Below are 18,912 nucleotides of genomic sequence, written 5' to 3' on the forward strand. Positions count from 1 at the left end.
CACTCTGGCATGGGAAATATTATTCCATATCCTTCTTGAAGAGTACAACAACTTCCCTGTCCAGGCCACTTTCAAAAGCTGGAGATGCTGGGGGTGGAGACTCAGATAAAGCATGCAGGAAGGGTTACCCCCCAAAGCCCTCACGTGCATTTGGATAGAGCATGATTGGAGTTTCTTTGCCTCACCCCTTCTCCCCACCAAGAGGGAAGAGGGGGTGACGCTTTGGCCCCCGGCCTGAGATATATGGCAGTGCCAGCTGCCCCCTACCCACCCTGTCCCCACTTTCTCCACTCTGCCGATTGATGCCTGATTCCTCAAAACTTTCTGATCACAAACGGAGAGCCCCCACCCACTGTGGCTCAATTCTGGGCCTCTGGGAGCATGGCAGGGCTATGGATCTCTTCTTCCTCCTCCCGAAAGTAGGCTGGCTTTCCCTGTGAGCTGGGAGCTTGCTGGGCCTTCAGTGGACACGAGGCTACCATATGGTTGATGCTCTGGCAGAAGTGGCACTTCTTGGGCTGGGGTGGCAGTTTGCATTCCTTGGCATGATGGTCTAGACCTCCACAGTTGTAGCACCTAGCACCAAGCAACATGGTAAAGTTGAGAGAAAGGAGTGAGAAGATACTATAAGCCTTCCTCTGAGAGAGGACACCTGGGCTCTGGTTCAAGTTGTTACTATACCCACTTCCCTTCCTAGAGACCAATTTCCCCACTGACAAAAGGAGGAATATGACTAGATGAGTCTGAGTCCTTTCCAGATACGTAATTGTCTAGATGATATCTTCAGATTCATGTCAACTTGAAAATACCAAGAACAGAAATTCTGGACCCCAATTGGGAACTACCATACCTTTAAAAAGAGTACCTGTCATTCATTAAAAATATAGAAGAGGGCTTCCCTGGTGGCGCAGTGGTTGAGAGTCCGCCTGCCGATGCAGGGGACACGGGCTCGTGCCCCGGTCTGGGAGGATCCCACATGCCGCGGAGCGGCTGGGCCCGTGAGCCATGGCCACTGAGCCTGCGCGTCCAGAGCCTGTGCTCCACAACGGGAGAGGCCACAACAGTGAGAGGCCCGCGTACCGCAAAAAAAAAAAAAAAAAGAAGAAGAAATTAAAGGAGCCAGACTATGTGATCTGTTTGAGCACAGAACTAAGATGGAAGAAACCAGCCATTTGGAGACGTGGTGAAGAAGCAACAGGTACAGATACACCATCTTGTCCTGACCACATACACTTTCACATCCATGGTCTCTTTTAGTTCTAAAATAATCATGTGGGTTAGTATCGTGATCCCCGTTTAGCAATCGAGGCTAGTGCTAACAGAACGTAATTACTTGTCAAGGAAAAGGGCTAGGTCATGAAGGACCCTCCTTCACATACTGCCCTCTCTTCACCTCCCACATCCAGTGGCCGCAGGCTTCCTTTTACCTTTGGCAACCTGGTCCAAGAAAGGGGCAAAATGAGGAGAGTTTTCCTCATCCTCAACATGTCCCTCCCAACCCACACAAGCTGCCTTGCAATCCATACCTGTCTCCCTTTGATCTGCGTTTCTGCATGTTCTTCCCTTTGGGCCGCCTCTCACTCCCAATACAGAACACCCCACCAGGGCCGGTGACTCGGATAGATTCCAGGCCCTTGGCAGACTTCTTAAAGGTGAATTCTACGGCCTCACCCTCCTTCAGGCTCCGGAAGCCCTCCATGTGCAGCTTACTCTGAGGGAGGGAAGCATGGTAGATTTTAATGTTAGTCTCCATTATTACACCAAAACCAAAAAAACCTGCATGCACATGTTCCTCTAAGGTTGGAAGAACACTTCCATTTTATCGGTAAAGAAACTGTGACTCAAAGAGTCATCACAATTAAGAACAAAATATCTACATCACATTAGGAAAAACCATTAGATAAACAGATGCCATAGCATTTTTTGCAGCTATTCTCAAAGTTCTAAGAAAAATAAAACAGCAGAAAAATTCTTAAACATAGCATTTATGAGAAATCAACCAATGTAAAATTGTAAAATATAAAGTAACAGGCCTGGGGCTTCCCTGGTGGCGCAGTGGTTAAGAATCCGCCTGCCAATGCAAGGGACGTGGGTTCGAGCCCTGGTCCGGGAAGATCCCACATGCCGCAGAGCAACTAAGCCCGTGCGCCACAACTACTGAGCCAGAGCTCTAGGGCCAGTGAGTCACAACTACTGAGCCCGCATGCATAGAACCCGTACTCCGCAACATGAGAAGCCACCGTAATGAGAAGCCCGAGCAACACAAGGAAGAGTAGTCCTGCTCACTGCAACTAGAGAAAGCCCGCGCACAGCAGTGAAGACCCAAATGCAGCCAAAATTAAATATAAATAAATAAACATAAATAAAAACAAAAAACAAATAAAGTAACAGGCCTATACACTTAAAAAATGTCAGTCATGAAAGACAAACCCCAGAGAAGTAAAGAAACTGAATGCAATACATGACTCTGGATTGGATCTTAGAACAGGAAAAAATATTAGAACAACTGACAATTTGCATATGGAATGTAGATAAATGTTTCAATGTTAAGTTCCCTAATTTTGATCATTGTACTGAGATTAGGTAAGAGAATGGCCCTATTTTAGGAAAAACACTGAAATATTTAAAGATGCTTGATATCTGTCTATCTGTACAAAGAAAAAGAATAAAAAAGCAAATGGGATAAAATACTAAGGACCGATAAATCTGGGTAAAGGTTATATGGGAGTTTTTAGCACTATTCTTGCAACCTTTTCCCAAGTTTGAAATTATATCAAAACAATGTTTCTGAAAGTTGAAGGGAAAAGACACTATGACCCAAGCAGACAGATCAGTGGATTAGAAGGGAAAGTCTATTGGGAGATCCAAGATTAAGTGGAGAAATCAACAGGTGAGGAAAACAATTCCATAAATACTATTGAGAAAACAGTTATCCATTTGAAAATGAAGCCAGAAATCTACACTTTGCCTCATATGTATGTAAAACATATTTCGGAAGAATTAAATATCTCAGTGTTAAGAGGAAAAAATTGGGGGACAGTTTTTTTTTTTTTTTAAATCAAGACAGATAACTAAACTGATATAACTACAAAAAGCTACTATAAGTCAGTAAGGAAAAAGAATCACAGGGCTTCCCTGGTGGCGCAGTGGTTGAGTCTGCCTGCCGATACAGAGGACACGGGTTCGTGCCCCGGTCCGGGAAGATCCCACATGCCGCAGAGCGGCTGGGCCTGTGAGCCATGGCCGCTGAGCCTGCACGTCCGTCCGGAGCCTGTGCTCCGCAACAGGAGAGGCCACACAGTGAGAGGCCCGCGTACCGCAAAAAAAAAAAAAAGAATAAAAAGAATCACAGAACAGAATATAACCAGGTAATTTGCAGCAGGATTTAGCATGACACATATGTTCAGTATCTCACTCATTCAAAAAAAACAGAAAACAAAAATACCATGAAGCCATTAAAAAGAATGTAAACTTGTAAATAAAGCCCCTGTTTTGTTCACTGCTGCATTTTGACACCTAAATAATGCCTAGCACATTTTGGATGAATGAACAAGGAAATAGGTTTTAATTATTTAACTTGGGAAGATGAGCAAATTGTTAAAGGAAAGGACTTTGAATAATGTGTGGAACGATCTCACTAAAACACTGCATGTTTGAACCAAAAAAAGGGGAGTTATTCACACAGCTAGTTGAATGGCAAAACCAGGGTCAGAAGAACCCAGGGTTTCCGATTTGAAGCTCACAGTCCATTTCACCTTGCCATTTACTGCGTCAACAACACATCAGTGGAGTGACAGCCTCTCCCAGACCCTGCCCAGAATAGGCTTCATTATAGATAGCTTCCAAAACATCCAAAGAGCACGTCAAATATGTCAACAAGGTGCAGTCCTCATTGAAAATGCGGTTCAGAAGCAAAAGGGATCATCGTGCACCCAGTCCTAGCTTGAGGCATGTCATGCTGCTGGTGGTAGTGATGGGGCAGGGTGGATATTTCAAACTGGGACTTAGGTGAAACATGCTCTTTTGCCAGATGCGATCCCCAATTCCTCAGTCATTTACATTTTTGTTTTCATTTAGATGGTACTGCTTAAGACAAAACTTCCGTTGAGGTAATTGGTTAAGAGCATAGGTTCAGGTGCCAGACACAACCTGGTTCATGAAATGCTGTTTCTACCAATTTCCAGCATCATGTGTGACCTTGGTTGGTCAGTCACTCAGCTCTGGGCCTCAGAGAACAGGATAAAAACCTACCTTAGGGTTTTTTTTGTTTTTGTTTTTTTGGTTGCACTGGGTCCTAGTTGTGGCAGGCGGGCTCCTCAGTTGTGGCCCGCCGGCTTCCCAGTTGCAGCACCGCGTGGGCTCTCCAGTCGCAGCAGGCGGGCCCCCTTAGCTGCAGCTCCAGGGTTCCTTAGCTGTGGCATGCATGTGGGATCTAGTTCTGAGACCAGGGATCGTAGCTGGTCCCACTGCACTGGGAGCGCAGAGTTCCATCCACTGCGCCACCAGGGAAGTTCCTACCTAAGATTTTTGTTTTTTGTTTGTTTGTTTTTTTGCGGTACGCGGGCCTCTCACTGTTGTGGCCTCTCCCGTTGCGGAGCACAGGCTCCAGATGCGCAGGCTCAGTGGCCATGGCTCACGGGCCCAGCTGCTCCACGGCATGTGGGATCTTCCCGGACCGGGGCATGAACCCATGTCCCCTGCATCGGCAGGCGGACCCTCAACCACTGCGCCACCAGGGAAGCCCCCTACCTAAGATTTTAATGAAGATTACGCGGGCAGGGAAACAAGAATATATGCTCAATAAATATCAATGAAATATTCCAAAGGTTGGGGATCCTTTCTTCCTTTTCCCACAGGAACAGCCAGAATTGTGATGACTCCCCCCACCAATCTTGATGTGGAGCATTAAAGCAGAAAATAAAAACATTTCAGAAAGGTGAAATCTCTTTCCCCCTCCCCGTTGTATAACAACCACACTGAATTTGATGTTAAATCTGACTTGTCTCTTATTGAGCTGGGACAAGCCAGTGAGTCAGGAGGTGCTGGAGGAGCCAGACCAAGAGCATTCTTGACCCAGGCAAACCCAGCTTTTCCCATTTGCCTAGTGGGCTCTTAGGCTGGAACACTCCCAGTCCTTGCTGTGATTCAGCAGATAGATAAGTGACCAAAAGCCAGGGTTTAGAGTCTGACAGCCTGTCCCCGCTTTCTGTGCTACCCTACAAAATGGAGTAAATAATAATTTTATGGTGGTGCTGTGAGGGTTTATGCATGAAAAGTAGTTAACACATAGCCTTCCACACATAAATTCGGAGTGGCAATTATCATCAATCTCTTCAGACTGGATGAGGGCGGGGTAACAGTGAGAAAGAAGTATCAAGAGACTGGGAATTTTAACTCTAGTTTTTATCACTAACTGGCAGTGGAAACTCAAAAACATCCCCTCTCTGAGCTCCAGTTTACTGAGGACAACACTCTTCCCTCCATCCACACCTCCTAGGCTTACTATGAGAACCAGAGGATAATATAAATGGGGACATATGAAATTGACCAGTCCTCTCAGCTCACCCACTCCATCACTGGAGGATTTGAGGTCTGCTTATGACTTTAAAAGGGTGAAAAAAAACAAAAACAAAACCAAAAACTCCCAACCCTGCAGGCACCTCACCATAACCGGTCAAGATTTAGACTGGTGGTCTCCAAGGGTGGCTCCCGGGGGTGGGGGTGGGGGTGCCTACCCCACCCCTTTCTAAAACACATAGTTTGAATTCCTCTCTTATCAGGTAGGTAATCGGCGTGCAGCCCCACGGAGCCTGCCTCACAGGGCCTGATCGGAAAGGAGCCTGAAATTCTTGCTATCACCCCACCCCACCCCCAGCCACACACAAAGCAGGGCCCGGGCCCCGCCCCTCTCTCCATCCCCTCCAAAAAGAAAAGACCTGGGGGGGGAGGGGCAAGGCTTGAGCTCCCCCAATAGAGCCCAGCTCCGGGGAAACAAAGAGTTGACACTGGCTGGTTCTGGTGGTCAGATTCCTGGAGTTCCAGAGGCTGCAGATTCCCCCCTGACTCCCCCCCACCCCACATTCACCGCATTCATCAGTTCCTTCCTTCCTCTCCACATAGGGGTTATGGTCACGGTGAGAGAAACAGATACAGAGACACCTTTCTTCCCCAGTCAAGCTTGCTGTTCTGCCAAAGTCACTGCCGCCAACAGCCATCTTTCCTTCTGACCTGCCCTCCCACCCTTCCAGGGCTTTCACTCAAACCTTTTACTCAGGGACCTAATTAGGGTTATTTATTCAGATAAATTATATTAAAGGTAGGAGGGAGGCAGGCCTCCCATCTTCCTTTTCCAATTTGTTTGAGGTAGGAGGGTGGGCAGCCTATAGTGGGGAGAGGGGAAGATGGCATTTAATTGGACAGAAAACAGTTACAGGAGGCGTTTCTCTTTTTTTGGATGGCAGGGAAGGACTTGGGCCAGTTACAGTACTTAGGCTTTCCGCTCCCCTAATACCTCACCACTGCCTACTCTAGGCTTCCCCCACATCAAGTATTATGCCTTTATAAGTTAGAGATAGAAGGTACCTTAGGGGTCACTCAGGACACATGGAGTAAAAAGCTCACAGGAACCCGAGTTTCCCTCAACTTGCTCTATGAAATTTGGATAAATAAGTTCTGGTTTCTATAATCATCTGTAAAAGCAGGGGGTCAGACTTGATCAAAGCTTGGGTTTCTGGCTTTTCTGCAAAACCCGGGGCCCTTCCAGCTCAAGACTACCTAATGCATGTTTATACCCTCAGTTCTAGGTGCCTAGCAGTGCACAAACATTTGTAGAAGAAACTAAGTTCTCTACTATCTAAAATGACTAATATTTAATTTTATTACTAATATTTACTATAGGCTAAGCAGTGTTTTAAGCACTTTACATGTTGTAACACATGTGACCCTCACACCAAGCCTGTGAGGTAGACCTTATCATGCCCCCTGTGTTACAGGTGAGGTCACAGAGGCAGAGGGGTGAAGCACCTTGCCCAAATTTATAGTGTGAGAGCCCCAAGCTGATTGCAACTAGCCGGACTCTATATCCAGCACTACGCAGTATAAAGCAAGACGCACAGCCGTTTAAAAACTTTCTAACAGCCACAATGAAAAAGTAAAAAGTCGCAGGTGAAAGTAATTTTAATGACTTGGTTCCAAGGTGTCCTCGCAGTTCAACCCAAGCGTCATTCCTGAAGGTAGGGTTTGGTAGGAGCTAGGAAACCAATGGGTTCTATTAGAAGCAGTTTATTTTGATGTGTGTGTCAGGGAGGGTGGGGGAAAGAGATCCGTCCTGAACCAAAGGCTGCGCGCATACAACCCTACACACATCGCCTCTGCTCAGACACACAGCCAGGACCGCGAGCTTCAGCCTGGAGTTCTCCACCAGATGGTGCTGCTCATCAGCCAGGCGGCACAAAGGCAGCCAGAGGGAGACTGGAGCAGAAGGGAGGAGGGAGACGCGCGGTACTCAACTCTGCACACAAGTGTTCACCTAGATTGATCTTCCCAGCTCCTTAGGGTGGGCGTCTTCTCCTTGGTCCTTAGGAAAATGGAGTCGCAAGGAGACTGAACTCTGATGAGGACCCAACTCAGGGTGGGTCCCCAACCGCCCCCCCCCCACCTACCCATGGAGTGAAGAAAGGGTCCGGGAGTTTTAAACCAGTAACCCAGTTGTTCTGCTCTGTTGACAAAAGCCATTTACTCTCCTTGCCAGTCTGAATTAAGCTAACTCCAAGCTGCCTCTGTACTAAGTGCGTACTATTCTTGAAAGTTTTCTCCTCCCCCGCCACCTCCTTTGACCTCCCAGATTTAACACTGATAGTAATTGCTATTCTTGCCTGCAGGAAGAAAGGAGGGGTGATTTGCCTAGGGCTGTTTCTCAAAAAAAAAAAAAAAAAAACCACCAGCAAATTCCAATAGGTAGTTTAATTAGGAATGTTCCAGAAACAACCTTGCCCTGGAGAAAATCACTGACAACCACTTGTATGGTAAGCTTGTGGTGTCAACAAACACAAGCTTTGCTCATGATGGTGGCACAGCCTTTACTTGGGACACTGTCTAGAAAGCATGTCTCTTCAGAAAGAGAAGGATCCAAGAAGATCCCATAATGCTCAAACCAACTCATGTGCTTCTCTGCCAACTTCCTGAAAAAATCCACTCATTTAAAAAATAGTTTCCTATTAAGATGGAAATGAAATAACTAACGAATGACCCATCAAACCCGTGCCTCCAATATCCTGTGCCTCCAATATCCTATCGGGAGCTCAACTGCAATCCATTGACATTCACTCTACAAACTTTCATGGTGTTTCTGAGTGCCAGGCCCTAGTCCAGAAAGAGACAGCAACTATCAGTTAACATTCCCTCCCTACCTCCAGCTTTTTGTGTCTGGAGGAAGACTTCTGCTGACAAGGATCCCCAACTGTTAGTGTACTCCTGATTCCTCAGGGGACCCATATTCATTTCTTCAGCCCACCAGGTGCGTACTAGAAAACTAACCAGACTGCTAGTCTCTCTCTTCAAAGAGTTTACAGGTTAGAGGAGGGGTTAAGACAAGTAGATCAAAAAATGAAACATAAGGTGGGTAATCAGAGGCACTAGTAAGGTCATAAACCAGGTGGGAAAGATCCCTTTATATTCTCCCTGCCCCCAAACCCAAGAGCCCTACTCTAGATGGGCCTGAGGTTGCTCTCACTACCCCCCACTCATCCTTTTCAGAAAAAGCAGGCCCCGTGACTTCAGCAGTTTCTCGGTATTGGAAATTTCTTCTCCTAACCCAAACTTGGTCCCTCGGTCAAATTTGGGCTCTTCTTTTGCCTCCAAGCCTTGTAATACAGCATTTTAGCCAGAAAGCCATTTTAAACAGACTTGGGTTCCAAAGAGCTGTGGGAGAAAGCAGGGGACCTTTTCCTTATTTTCAAATTTCTACAAATCTAAGGGGTTTGGGAGTTGAGCCACAGGAAGAAAACATGAGGTAAGCCAAAACTCTTAAAATGGCCATAGAGAACTGAGAATCCTTGGTGAACCTCAGGAAACCAGGAGACAGTAAGTAGTTAGCTCTTTCTTGTTGCACCTTGCGATGTATAACTGTTTTTCAACTGGGGGTGAGTTTGCCTCCCAGGGGGCATTTGGCAATGTCTGGAGACATTTTTGGTTGTCGCAACTGAGGGATGCCCAGAATTAGAAATTATCCTGCTCAAAACACGTCAATAGTGCTGAGGTTGAGAAACCTTGATTTAAGGGCTGGCCACCTGCCATTATTATGATTCTTAAATTCCCCCAAATTCAGGGACAGGAAGAGAGTTCTAGCATAAGACCTGTGGCTGAGTAAAAAGGGTTGTTACAGAAGTCTCTTTGCTTTATGGGTTTTATTTACTCATTTTTTTTAAAACCTAAAGGTAGGTTTTCTTTCCCACTCATCCACCCCTGTGGGGCACTGCGTGTTTGACAGGGAGTGTAAAAATAGTGAACAGCGTGTTGGGAACCAAATAGGCGCAACCTTGGAAGAGAAAAGAAAATGTTTAATTGCTCCCCCCTCCTCTTTCCTTAGGAAAGGGGCTCCCTGACCCCCTCCCTTAGCAGATGTTCTCTTAGGACAATTATCCTGCTCACTACCCACCCTGCAATTCTAAGGTACCCACCACCAGCAGCCAAAGGAGAGGTTTTCTTGTTAAAGAGAAATGTCTTACTCTCTCTCCACTTTGGAACACTCCCCTCCCGCAGGAGGATTTTTAAGGATTGTCCTGCACCTACCTAACTCCTCTATATTAGATCCCCAGGGAGAGATTTCAAATTTCTCAAGTGCAGGACTGGAATCACTAGTCTAACTGCTATGGTAGGGTTTGAGGATCAACCTAAGGCCCAGCAGTGCACCATCGAAAGAGCTACCAGGTAAGGCTTAGGGAATTTCCACCATTGTCCTCTGTGACTGTTAGTAGGGGGTGTTAGGGAGACAAATTCTTGATTCCTTATCCCAGCTCAACTCCTCCTGATAACTTATTCAACTGTGGAATGTCCCTGGGCATTCCAAGACCCCGAAGTCCAGTTATCTCCCAGCAAACCCATCTGAAATAACGTGGTATGGGCTCCACTCCCCAAACCAGAAGGTCCCTGCTTTCCTTTATGCCCTCCAATATTTCTCAACTGCTTTCGATCCTAAGGGTAAGTGAACTGAGGCACAGATCCATTTGCTCAAGAAAACCTTCCTTGGGAGTTGGATATCACCAAAGAACCTCAGAGGGGCTACATTCCGCTCAGTCCTTCCCTATTCAACAGCCTTTGGAAGGGAGGCAAGAAAACATTGGGTTTGACTCTTTTATTCCAAGCCTTCCAAAATTGGGGAAGCTGTCCAGTCATCTCCAGACCAGGAGAGATTTTAATCTCTTTGTGATCAGATAAATGGGAGAGTGGGGGAGCTGGCCACCCCGCTGAGGAGGGCCATTCAAAGCTGGTTCCTGTAATAAAGTGATTTAATAGATCTAAAGAGGCCAATTCCCTTCTTTTTCCCACAATTACTTCCTGTGGGTTATCATTCACATATGTAAATGAGACAGGGAAGGGGGCAAAGCCACCAGCCAGAATTAGTTGTCTGATGGGGACGGGGTGAAGTTGGGGGTGGAGGAACTGGGTGAAGCAAGGGGATAGCCAAGCATTCTGCTGCCGACCCTTCTGGAAAGATGTTCTAGTAGCCCAGTGACCCCCAACATTAACTGGCGGGCCCCCGTTGCCCCATATTCTCTATCTCCCCTGTTCCCCCCATTCTGTGTCCTCGCTGAGGGCCATGCTCAGAGACTTCCCCGCTGCCTCCAACTACTCCACCCAGCATCTCCACCCCTCCCCCTCCAGAATACCATCCCTCAGGCTCCAACCCTTAATCCCCACATCCTCCTTTCCCCTCCCCCACCGCTCCTAAAGCCAACCTCTCCGAAGTAACCCCTCCATGCCCGGCCTGGGTGTCAACCTACTGTGCCTGGGATTAGCAGTTTCTTCTCAGGTCCAGCCCCAAACCTCCAAAGGTGGAGGGAACACAAGCAGCAACTTCCTTTACATGGTTGTTATGTGGCTTGTGCCCAGGACCACAGAAATGCTTCTAAGATATTCAGGAAGGGGTGGCCAGGGAGGAGGGAAACCTTAAGTCTCTGGTTCCTTGTTTGAGGCTGGGAATGTTAGGACAGCAATCAATGGCTGTCTGGGGCCATAAATGCCAAGCTGAGGAGAATAGGTCCAGAGGCTAGCCTCCCTCCACCCTCTGCCCTGCGACACTGAATTTCACCCCCACTGTGCTGCCTTGCTTTAACTGAGAACTTGGGGTTGCAACCTAACTCCCTCCGAGCCTGGCCCAGGAATCTAAGGCCTGGGCTCCTTGGGTTTTCTTTCCTGATAGGAAATGAACAGTAAAGGCCCAGCGAGTGAACCGTGTGCCTGAGACTGCGTTCTTGAGGAACTTTCAAGCCCCCAGAGAGATCCTTCAAGGATCTGCCAAACCGACCCAGGCCCCAGAGCTTGAGTTCTGGGTGACCACCTGGGTGAGGAGACCCCGCTGACTTCTCAGCTTTACCCCGTTGGGTCCCGAAGTGGTTTCCCTCCCTCTCTCCAGGCCGGGAGCTCCATTCACACCATAGTGAAAGGCGCGGGCGCTCAGGGCTCTCTGCTCTGACCGGGCATGTGCTTCCCTGGCCGGCCTGCTCGCCCTCCCCCCACTGGCAAGCACAATACAACCTTAGTTCTGCCACATGGGGTCATCTCCCTGCCCCCTGCCCCCTACCCAGGGGAAAGAGGTAACAGACACGTGGTAAACCAGGGGGGTCCCCGGAGGGGGGTAGGGGTGCTGATACTCGGCTCTGCCCCCAGCTCTCGTCCCGCTGGAGTTAAAGGGGACTCAGAACTGGGGTGCCACGGCAAAGATGGGAGCGCACAATGAGGGCCCTTGATCTCCCTCAACCCAATAGCCGAGGCCGTCTGCCCACCCTTGGATCTGCGCGCCAACATCCCCTTCCCGCGGCAAAGTTACAGGGATCGGTCTCACCTGGTGCACAAAGACATCCACCGGGGGGTCGAGTGCGACCCCGGCGCGGGCAGTCATGGACAGGAAGCCGAATCCCATGCGCACGTTGAACCACTTACAGATGCCGGCTCCGTGCAGCAGCTGCGGCTCCTCGGCCGCCCGGGCCGCGTCCTCCTGCGCCTCCTCCGGCGCCTTGGCGCCGCCACCTGGAGATTGGGAGGGCGCTCAGCTGGGGGGCCACGGAATTGGAGGACCCCACCAGAGACCCCGGCAAGGAGACCTGAGCGTGCAGCCCGCGGGTGGACACCCAGGGCGCTGCAGCTACCAAGCTGCCGACGAGAAAATACCTGTCCCGGCTGCCTCCCGCGCTCCCCAAGCTTAAACTGAGGCCAGTGGTGCCCCGAAAGTTTTGCTCATCTTCCCACAACACGTTGCCCGGGGACAGACGGCCAGACAGGCCCCTCCTCTTCTCTCCCCCCGCCCCCGTAGCTTCAGCTTGCACGGCACTGGGACACCAGGGTTCCTTGCTCCAGAGATCGCCCCCTGAAACAGGAGGCCGCAGACTTGGGGTCCTTCGGGTAGCCTGGGGGACACTTCCCCCACCTCCCTTTGATGTGGCTTCTGGGCGCCCCTGCAGCCTAAGTTGTCCCCAGTAAGTCCCGAGGTCGAACCTGCAAACTGCTGGTTTGACACAGAGCCCATGGTAGTCGGCTGAGCCCGCGGCCCCGGGCCCCAGGTCGGCCGGCTGCTGGCCCCAGAGAAGTCCGGAGGCAAAGGGGTGGCTCGGAGAAGAGGCTGCTACATCTTCCCCAGCACAATAGCGGTGGGAGGGCCCACGGCTTTTCAAAGGCTCCCAAATTCTAAAAGACAATGACCCAACCCCCCGCGGGCAGCCCCCCTCCCCTCCCCTCCCTCCCCTCTCCCCTCCCTTTCCCTCCGGCTCCAGCTCCGGCCCCCCCCCCCCCCCCCCCCCCCCCCCCCCCCCCCCCCCCCCCCCCCCCCCCCCCCCCCCCCCCCCCCCCCCGCCCCATCGGTCTCTGACACCTCTGGGGTGTCCCTTCTCAGAACCTTGAGGTTTGACACCCCCCAGGCCCCCCCCACATCTGGAGATTGGGGCCGTCAGCCCTAGAAGTCTTGAGTACCCGGGAATTGGGGATCCTGCACTTTAAGGACTCAGTGGGGGTCCCCAAAGCAGCATACAGGTGGGGGGCCTGTGTGTGGGGGGGGTAGTTTTAAAGCCACGTGACTGCTCCCACACACACTCACACACCACCCCCACCCCCCTTGCAGATAATTATACATTCCAGAGAGTTGGGGGAGGGAGGTGTGAGCCTGGCAGCGCTGGCCAATCAGAGACACAAACCACCTGTCAAGGGAGAAATGGATGAGCCCTCCCCCTCCCCCAGCCCTTGAGCGCCCCTCCCCCTCCCTTCCCCTTCAGGTCTCAGAGCTGACCCGGCAGCTCAGCGCTGACCCGCTCTCACCCCCACCCCCGTGTGCTTAGATAGACCTGGAGTTCAGGACACTAGGAAGCCTAGGATGGGGAAGCAGGGGGGAGGTTGGAGACCCAACAGGGCTGATCTCCACTCCTGACCTAGGTGCAGCCTCTCAAAGTCTGTCTCTGGCTAACTGAATGTCTCTACCTCCCTGCGTTTCCGACTGAGTTTTTCTGGATCTCTCAAAGCGCTCCTAAATTGATTCTGTGTAAAGAATCCTTCCTTGTTTCCTGTGTCTAAAACTGACCCCACGTGGAGTTCCCTGAGAGAACAGGAGGAACCCAAAGAGGCCTGAAGGGTGTTCCTCTCTCCACCAGCTGCCCTCATCCTGTCCCCATTCCCATCCCATCCCTATCCGTTGCTGAGATCCCGACACTCTCAGGTTCCCAGACCCTCCTCGTTTGAGCCCCATCCCGAAGTGCGCTCTCTTCCCCATCGTGAGGTTGGTGGGGGAACTGGAGTAGGGGCTCTCCTCATTTGAAGAGTTAGCCTCCCCTTCTAGAAGATAAAGAGGGTTGGCCAGGGGGGTGGCTAGTGCCCTGGTCGGAGATGGACAATGGCCCGGGGCTCAGTGCACGGCCCTGGCCCTGCCCCTTCACTTCCGGTGCTCAGTTCAAACTGGACAATGCCAGCTCCGGCCAGTTCCCCTCCCCCACTGCTACAACCCATTTAAAGGGACAGAGCCTGCTTTCGGGGGCATCCGCTCGCTCGGAATTCAGTCGTCTCCACTAAGTGTGCAGGAAGCTCTCGTGTTTCTCACCCTGCGCCCGCGCGCGCGCACGTGTGTGTGGGTGTGTGCGCACGCGCGCGCACGAGTATACTTGAGAAACGGAGAACGGGGATGAGTGGGGGTAGGGAACGGGAAGATGGGGGGGAGAGCAAGGGGCTGCGAAGAGATTATTTCTCTGTCTTTCCTGCCAGGAGTGCTCTCCAAGAGACTACAACTTCAGCATGAGATGGGGGATAGGACTTTGGGATAAAAAGGACAACAGTGGCCCTTTGCTACTCAGCCTAAAAAAATACAAATCATTAAAAAATATCACTAACAATGCCACACTCCCATCTGAGGACCCTGATTTAGGTCTTCCAAGAGTTGTGGGAGTACATCAGCCAAAGCCATTTTTTATATACATAATACTCCTCACCCAAGTCTTATCTCCTCCCGTTACTAGCCCCCTTAAAATATACTCACTCTCTGTACCCCTGTTCCTAAGATTCAGGAGCAGGTGACTGAGGTCTTGCTGAAGAAAAGAGGGAATACGGGAATTTAGCGCTCTGCTTTCCCTGGGTCTGCTCTCAAGTCAGACTTGTTCCCGGCAGGCTCGACCAGCTTCTCTGTCCAGGGTCCTGAAGGCGCCCGGAGCTCTGTCCATGGTGCTGAATAGAGACCCACTTTCCTGGCTCCCAGCTCCCAGCTTTGAGAATGCCTTCTTGAGTTCTCACCTCCAAGTCCTTCCCAGAAAACCTGGTTCTTCTCAACTCCCCAGTGACCCTGACACATTTGAGACGAAGGAACAGACTTTTCTGAACGCTAAAGAGAGGGCATTTCCAGACGTACATGATTCTGTGAGAGCAGTGCAAGTATCTCAAGCTCCCCTTCAGAAAAATGGGTATAACTATGCAAGTAGCCATAGAGAGTGAGGAAAGAGGAAATAATATTTTTGATTCAAATAAAATGAAACTAGAAGAGAGACTAATCTTTTTTTTCAAATTATTTCTCTAATTATTAGCACTTTTCATGGGAACACAGACGTTGGAATCAGATGGTCTATGTTTGAATATCTATTTACAGCTCTGACACCTGGGGCAACTTCTTTATCTTTTTTATGCCTCAGTTTCCTCCTCTGCCCAATGGGGATAATGAGGATTTAACTCTCAGAGTTATTATGAGGATAAAGTTAGATCCTCTAAGTAAAGCTTTTAAAATTGTGTCTGACATATAGTTAGTTCTTAACAATGAAAATTATTACTATTATTATAGCTATTGTGCACCTGCTTCTGTGATCTAGAACTTGCTGGACCATTTGCTCCCTGAGGATTTGGACCATTCATGTGTTATTTCTTTCTGCATCTTCTCTCACATCCTTACCAGTATTTAGCACAGTGGCTGGCCCACAGAAGACACCCAAGAAGTTTCCTGAATAGGTTTTTTTTTAAATTTATTTTTTATTAAAGCATAGTTGAATTACAATGTTGTGTTAATTACTGCTGTACAGCAAAGTGACTCAGTTATACATATGCAATGTTGTGTTAATTACTGCTGTACAGCAAAGTGACTCAGTTATACATATACATACGTTCTTTTTCATATTCTTTTCCATTATGGTTTATCACAGGATGTTGAATATAGTTCCCTGTTTTATACAGTAGGACCTTGTTGTTTATGCATTCCATATATACCAGTCTGAATAGGTTTTGATTGAAATAATGAATGTTGTTACAACAGTCATAATACTTATTCTTCTAGGCTGCCTCTCTCAAGTCTAAGCAATACAAACCCAGGAAGGCTCAGGACTCCATAAAGTTGCACATGTGGAGGCAGAGGATGATTTAGGAAGGGACATATGGCTCCCAACATAACTGATTCCTCATCCACATTCGGTTGTTTCCATGTGGGAGATGAAGGCTCCTGTCTAAACTTTCTCCCTTTCTTGGGTCTCCATCTCAGTGAAAACTTATTAGGTAGCCACTATGATCCAGTCATTGTTCTAGCTCACACATTCTGTGGAGGAATCAGATACATAATATGCACTAAGTAGTGTAATGACCAAAAATGTACCCCCAAAAGTAAAGAAAAAACACTTCCTGCCATCCAAGAAGTTACAGTCTAGTTAGGGGGACAAGACATGATATAGCTAAGTATTGCAAATTTCTTGTGTATTGGTTTCTGGGAATAATATTATCTAGGTAAAAGGAAGAAAAGGGAGCTCTTTAGAAAAGACAAAGTTGTCTAGTATCAACACAAAGAACATCTCCCCTTTATAGTACTTTGCTAAGTTTCTCTTGTGTAGGCTCATATCTCCATAAAAGGAAGAGTTGAAAGAGGTCTTAGTAATATTAATAACTCATCAACATTAAAAAATATATATATTTATTGAACACTTCCTCTGTGGCAGGCATTGTTCTAAGTGTTGGGAGTAAACAATGCAAACAAAAATCCCACCTTTGTGGAGCTTATATTCTGATAGGTAATAATAATAACAGCTATTATTTATCAAGAATACAGGCACTTATCTAATTCAAGCCTGTCAATAACTCTAAGTAATAGGTATTAATGTTTCTACCTTACAGGGGAGGAAACAAACCTAATGAATCAATAGAGCTTGGCTAATGTAACTCAGCTAATACATGGCAGAGACATATTTGAACCCATATGTTTGACTCCAAAGCTCACATTCTTTCCACAGTCCCAGTATGTTGTTATCATGACTGCTACTGTCTGCATTTTACCAATGAGGAACAAGATATGTGCAAACAAAATGGCTGTGAGGGGAGAATATATGTTCTATATAATTAGTAAATAGGACCCAAGCTTGTGATTCCTCTTCCCTGGGCCAGAGCTCTAGTCTGCCCTTTCTACTGATCACCCTCCCCCAAACTCCTTGACTTTCTAAATCAAAGAGCTGACAAGAGCCAAAACAGGTCCTCTTTTGGGCAATCATCCACATCCAGCTCACATTTCTGAAGTGTTTTGAGAGCCCTGTGGTGAGGTCCAGGGTGGTTGCTTGGAATTAAAGCCTTGACCATATGCTAATATGAGTGATGGTGTGCATTTGAAAAAAGTATTTTCCGCAATGTGTCCCTCAGGATACTAGTTCCATGAGGTCATTAATACATCTTACCATTTTTAAAAAGTCTCTATAGTGAAATCATTTGGAAAATGGTATGTTAAGTACGTTTCTTATACAGGACTTTGTAAAACCTTTAGTATGGTAACATGCTCTGTTATTCATGAGGAAGGGAATACGATGTGTGCAGTGTTTCCATTCATTCATCGGTTCATTCACTAAGTCATCGAACAAATATTTATTGAGCATCTATTATGAGTCAGGTGGCACTGTTTGCAACACTGGGGATACATCAGTAAACAAAACAGATGAAGTTCCTGCCCTCATAGAGCTTACATTCTAGAGGAGAGGGACAGATAATAAACAAATAATTAAGTAAAATGTATAATATATATAGTTCCAGCCTGTTAATTTGTCCTGTGATCTCAAGAAAGACACCTAGGTTTATGCTTTAAGGGTAAAATGAGGGAGTTGGGTTAGCTCTTAGACAAATGTTTCTTCCGTTTCTGACATTCTAAAGTGATATGTGTGTTTGTGTGTGTGTGTGTGTGAGAGAGAGAGAGAGACAAAGAGAGAGAGAGAGAGACCCCATTCTTAACTGCTCTGAGAAACAATCTGTTTTCACCCCATGCTGTCATCTTCATCCCTCTCCAAGGACCAGGGCTTCCTACATCAAGCAGGATTGTGCACCTCTCACCTCTTAGGCCTGTTGAATTGGCAGAAGGAGGATGAGCCAAGGGAGTCCCCTTCCTTCTTTCAGTCCTGCTCCCCATGTGGGCCTTGCTTCACAGAGCAAGACGCCAGGCACTTGCTTTCACCAATAATGGCTTCATTACTTTGAAAGGAGACTAGAGTGACCTCAGTGAAATAGACTTCCTGACCCCAGCTGACCTCTGACCCTCACCCTGACAGCCTCTAAATCTTTTCCTTCTGACATATCCCCCACAAAGTACAAGCAAGAGGAGGAAATGACGAGCCTGCTATAGCCCACTGTCCAGAGACTGTAACTCACCAGGTGTCCTCTTGCAGTGGAACTTTTCAAGCCAAACTGTAATTTCCGTCATGGCTGCTGATTGTTTCAATGTTCCTCACTGTGACTCTACTCTGGCCTGTGAGTCACAACTCAGCCAGCTGTCTTTCACCTGGTGTCCATTTGTATGTGTCCAATGCTCATCATGTACCATGGAGGCAAAAGGCAGGGTATCTCACCAAATGCTGTCATTTCCCCAAAACAACTTTAGCCTAGTCCTTAACTTACTCTTCCCTGATGCTGCAGTTACTGTTTGAGAGCTGATTATATACCAGGTATGAGCTGAATGCTTTGTGTATATTGTCTCTTTCTGTCCTCAACCATCCTACTATGATCCCATTTTACTGGAGAGGGAACTGAGACTCAGTGGAGTTAAGCAACTCACTCCAATATTCTTCCTCTTCTTTTTTTTTTTAGCAGTTAAAGTAATTAATGCATGTGGTTAAAAAAATCAATTCGTATTGAAAGAATTATAATGAAAAACAACAGTACCCTGACTACCCTACCCCCTCCACTCCCACAAGTCATTTCTTCTGGAGGATATTTCCATGTCTCTAA

At 48.0% G+C, this 18,912-nt stretch overlaps 1 protein-coding gene across 1 annotated transcript; it reads right to left on the minus strand.

Moving 5' to 3' along the window:
• Nucleotides 1-279: 279 nt before the first annotated feature.
• On the minus strand, nt 280-12,814 carry LIN28A (lin-28 RNA binding posttranscriptional regulator A). Its single transcript, XM_007459114.1, has 4 exons — nt 12,712-12,814; nt 12,062-12,246; nt 1,527-1,711; nt 280-576 (listed from the first exon to the last, which is right to left on the minus strand). The coding sequence occupies exons 1-4, from the start codon at nt 12,740-12,742 to the stop codon at nt 360-362; spliced, it is 618 nt and encodes a 205-aa protein (XP_007459176.1). The 5' UTR covers nt 12,743-12,814; the 3' UTR covers nt 280-359.
• Between the last annotated feature and the right edge of the window lie 6,098 nt (nt 12,815-18,912).

This window comes from Lipotes vexillifer, unplaced genomic scaffold, assembly GCF_000442215.2.
Source record: "Lipotes vexillifer unplaced genomic scaffold, Lipotes_vexillifer_v1.1 scaffold496, whole genome shotgun sequence".
Lineage (NCBI taxonomy): Eukaryota > Metazoa > Chordata > Mammalia > Artiodactyla > Lipotidae > Lipotes > Lipotes vexillifer.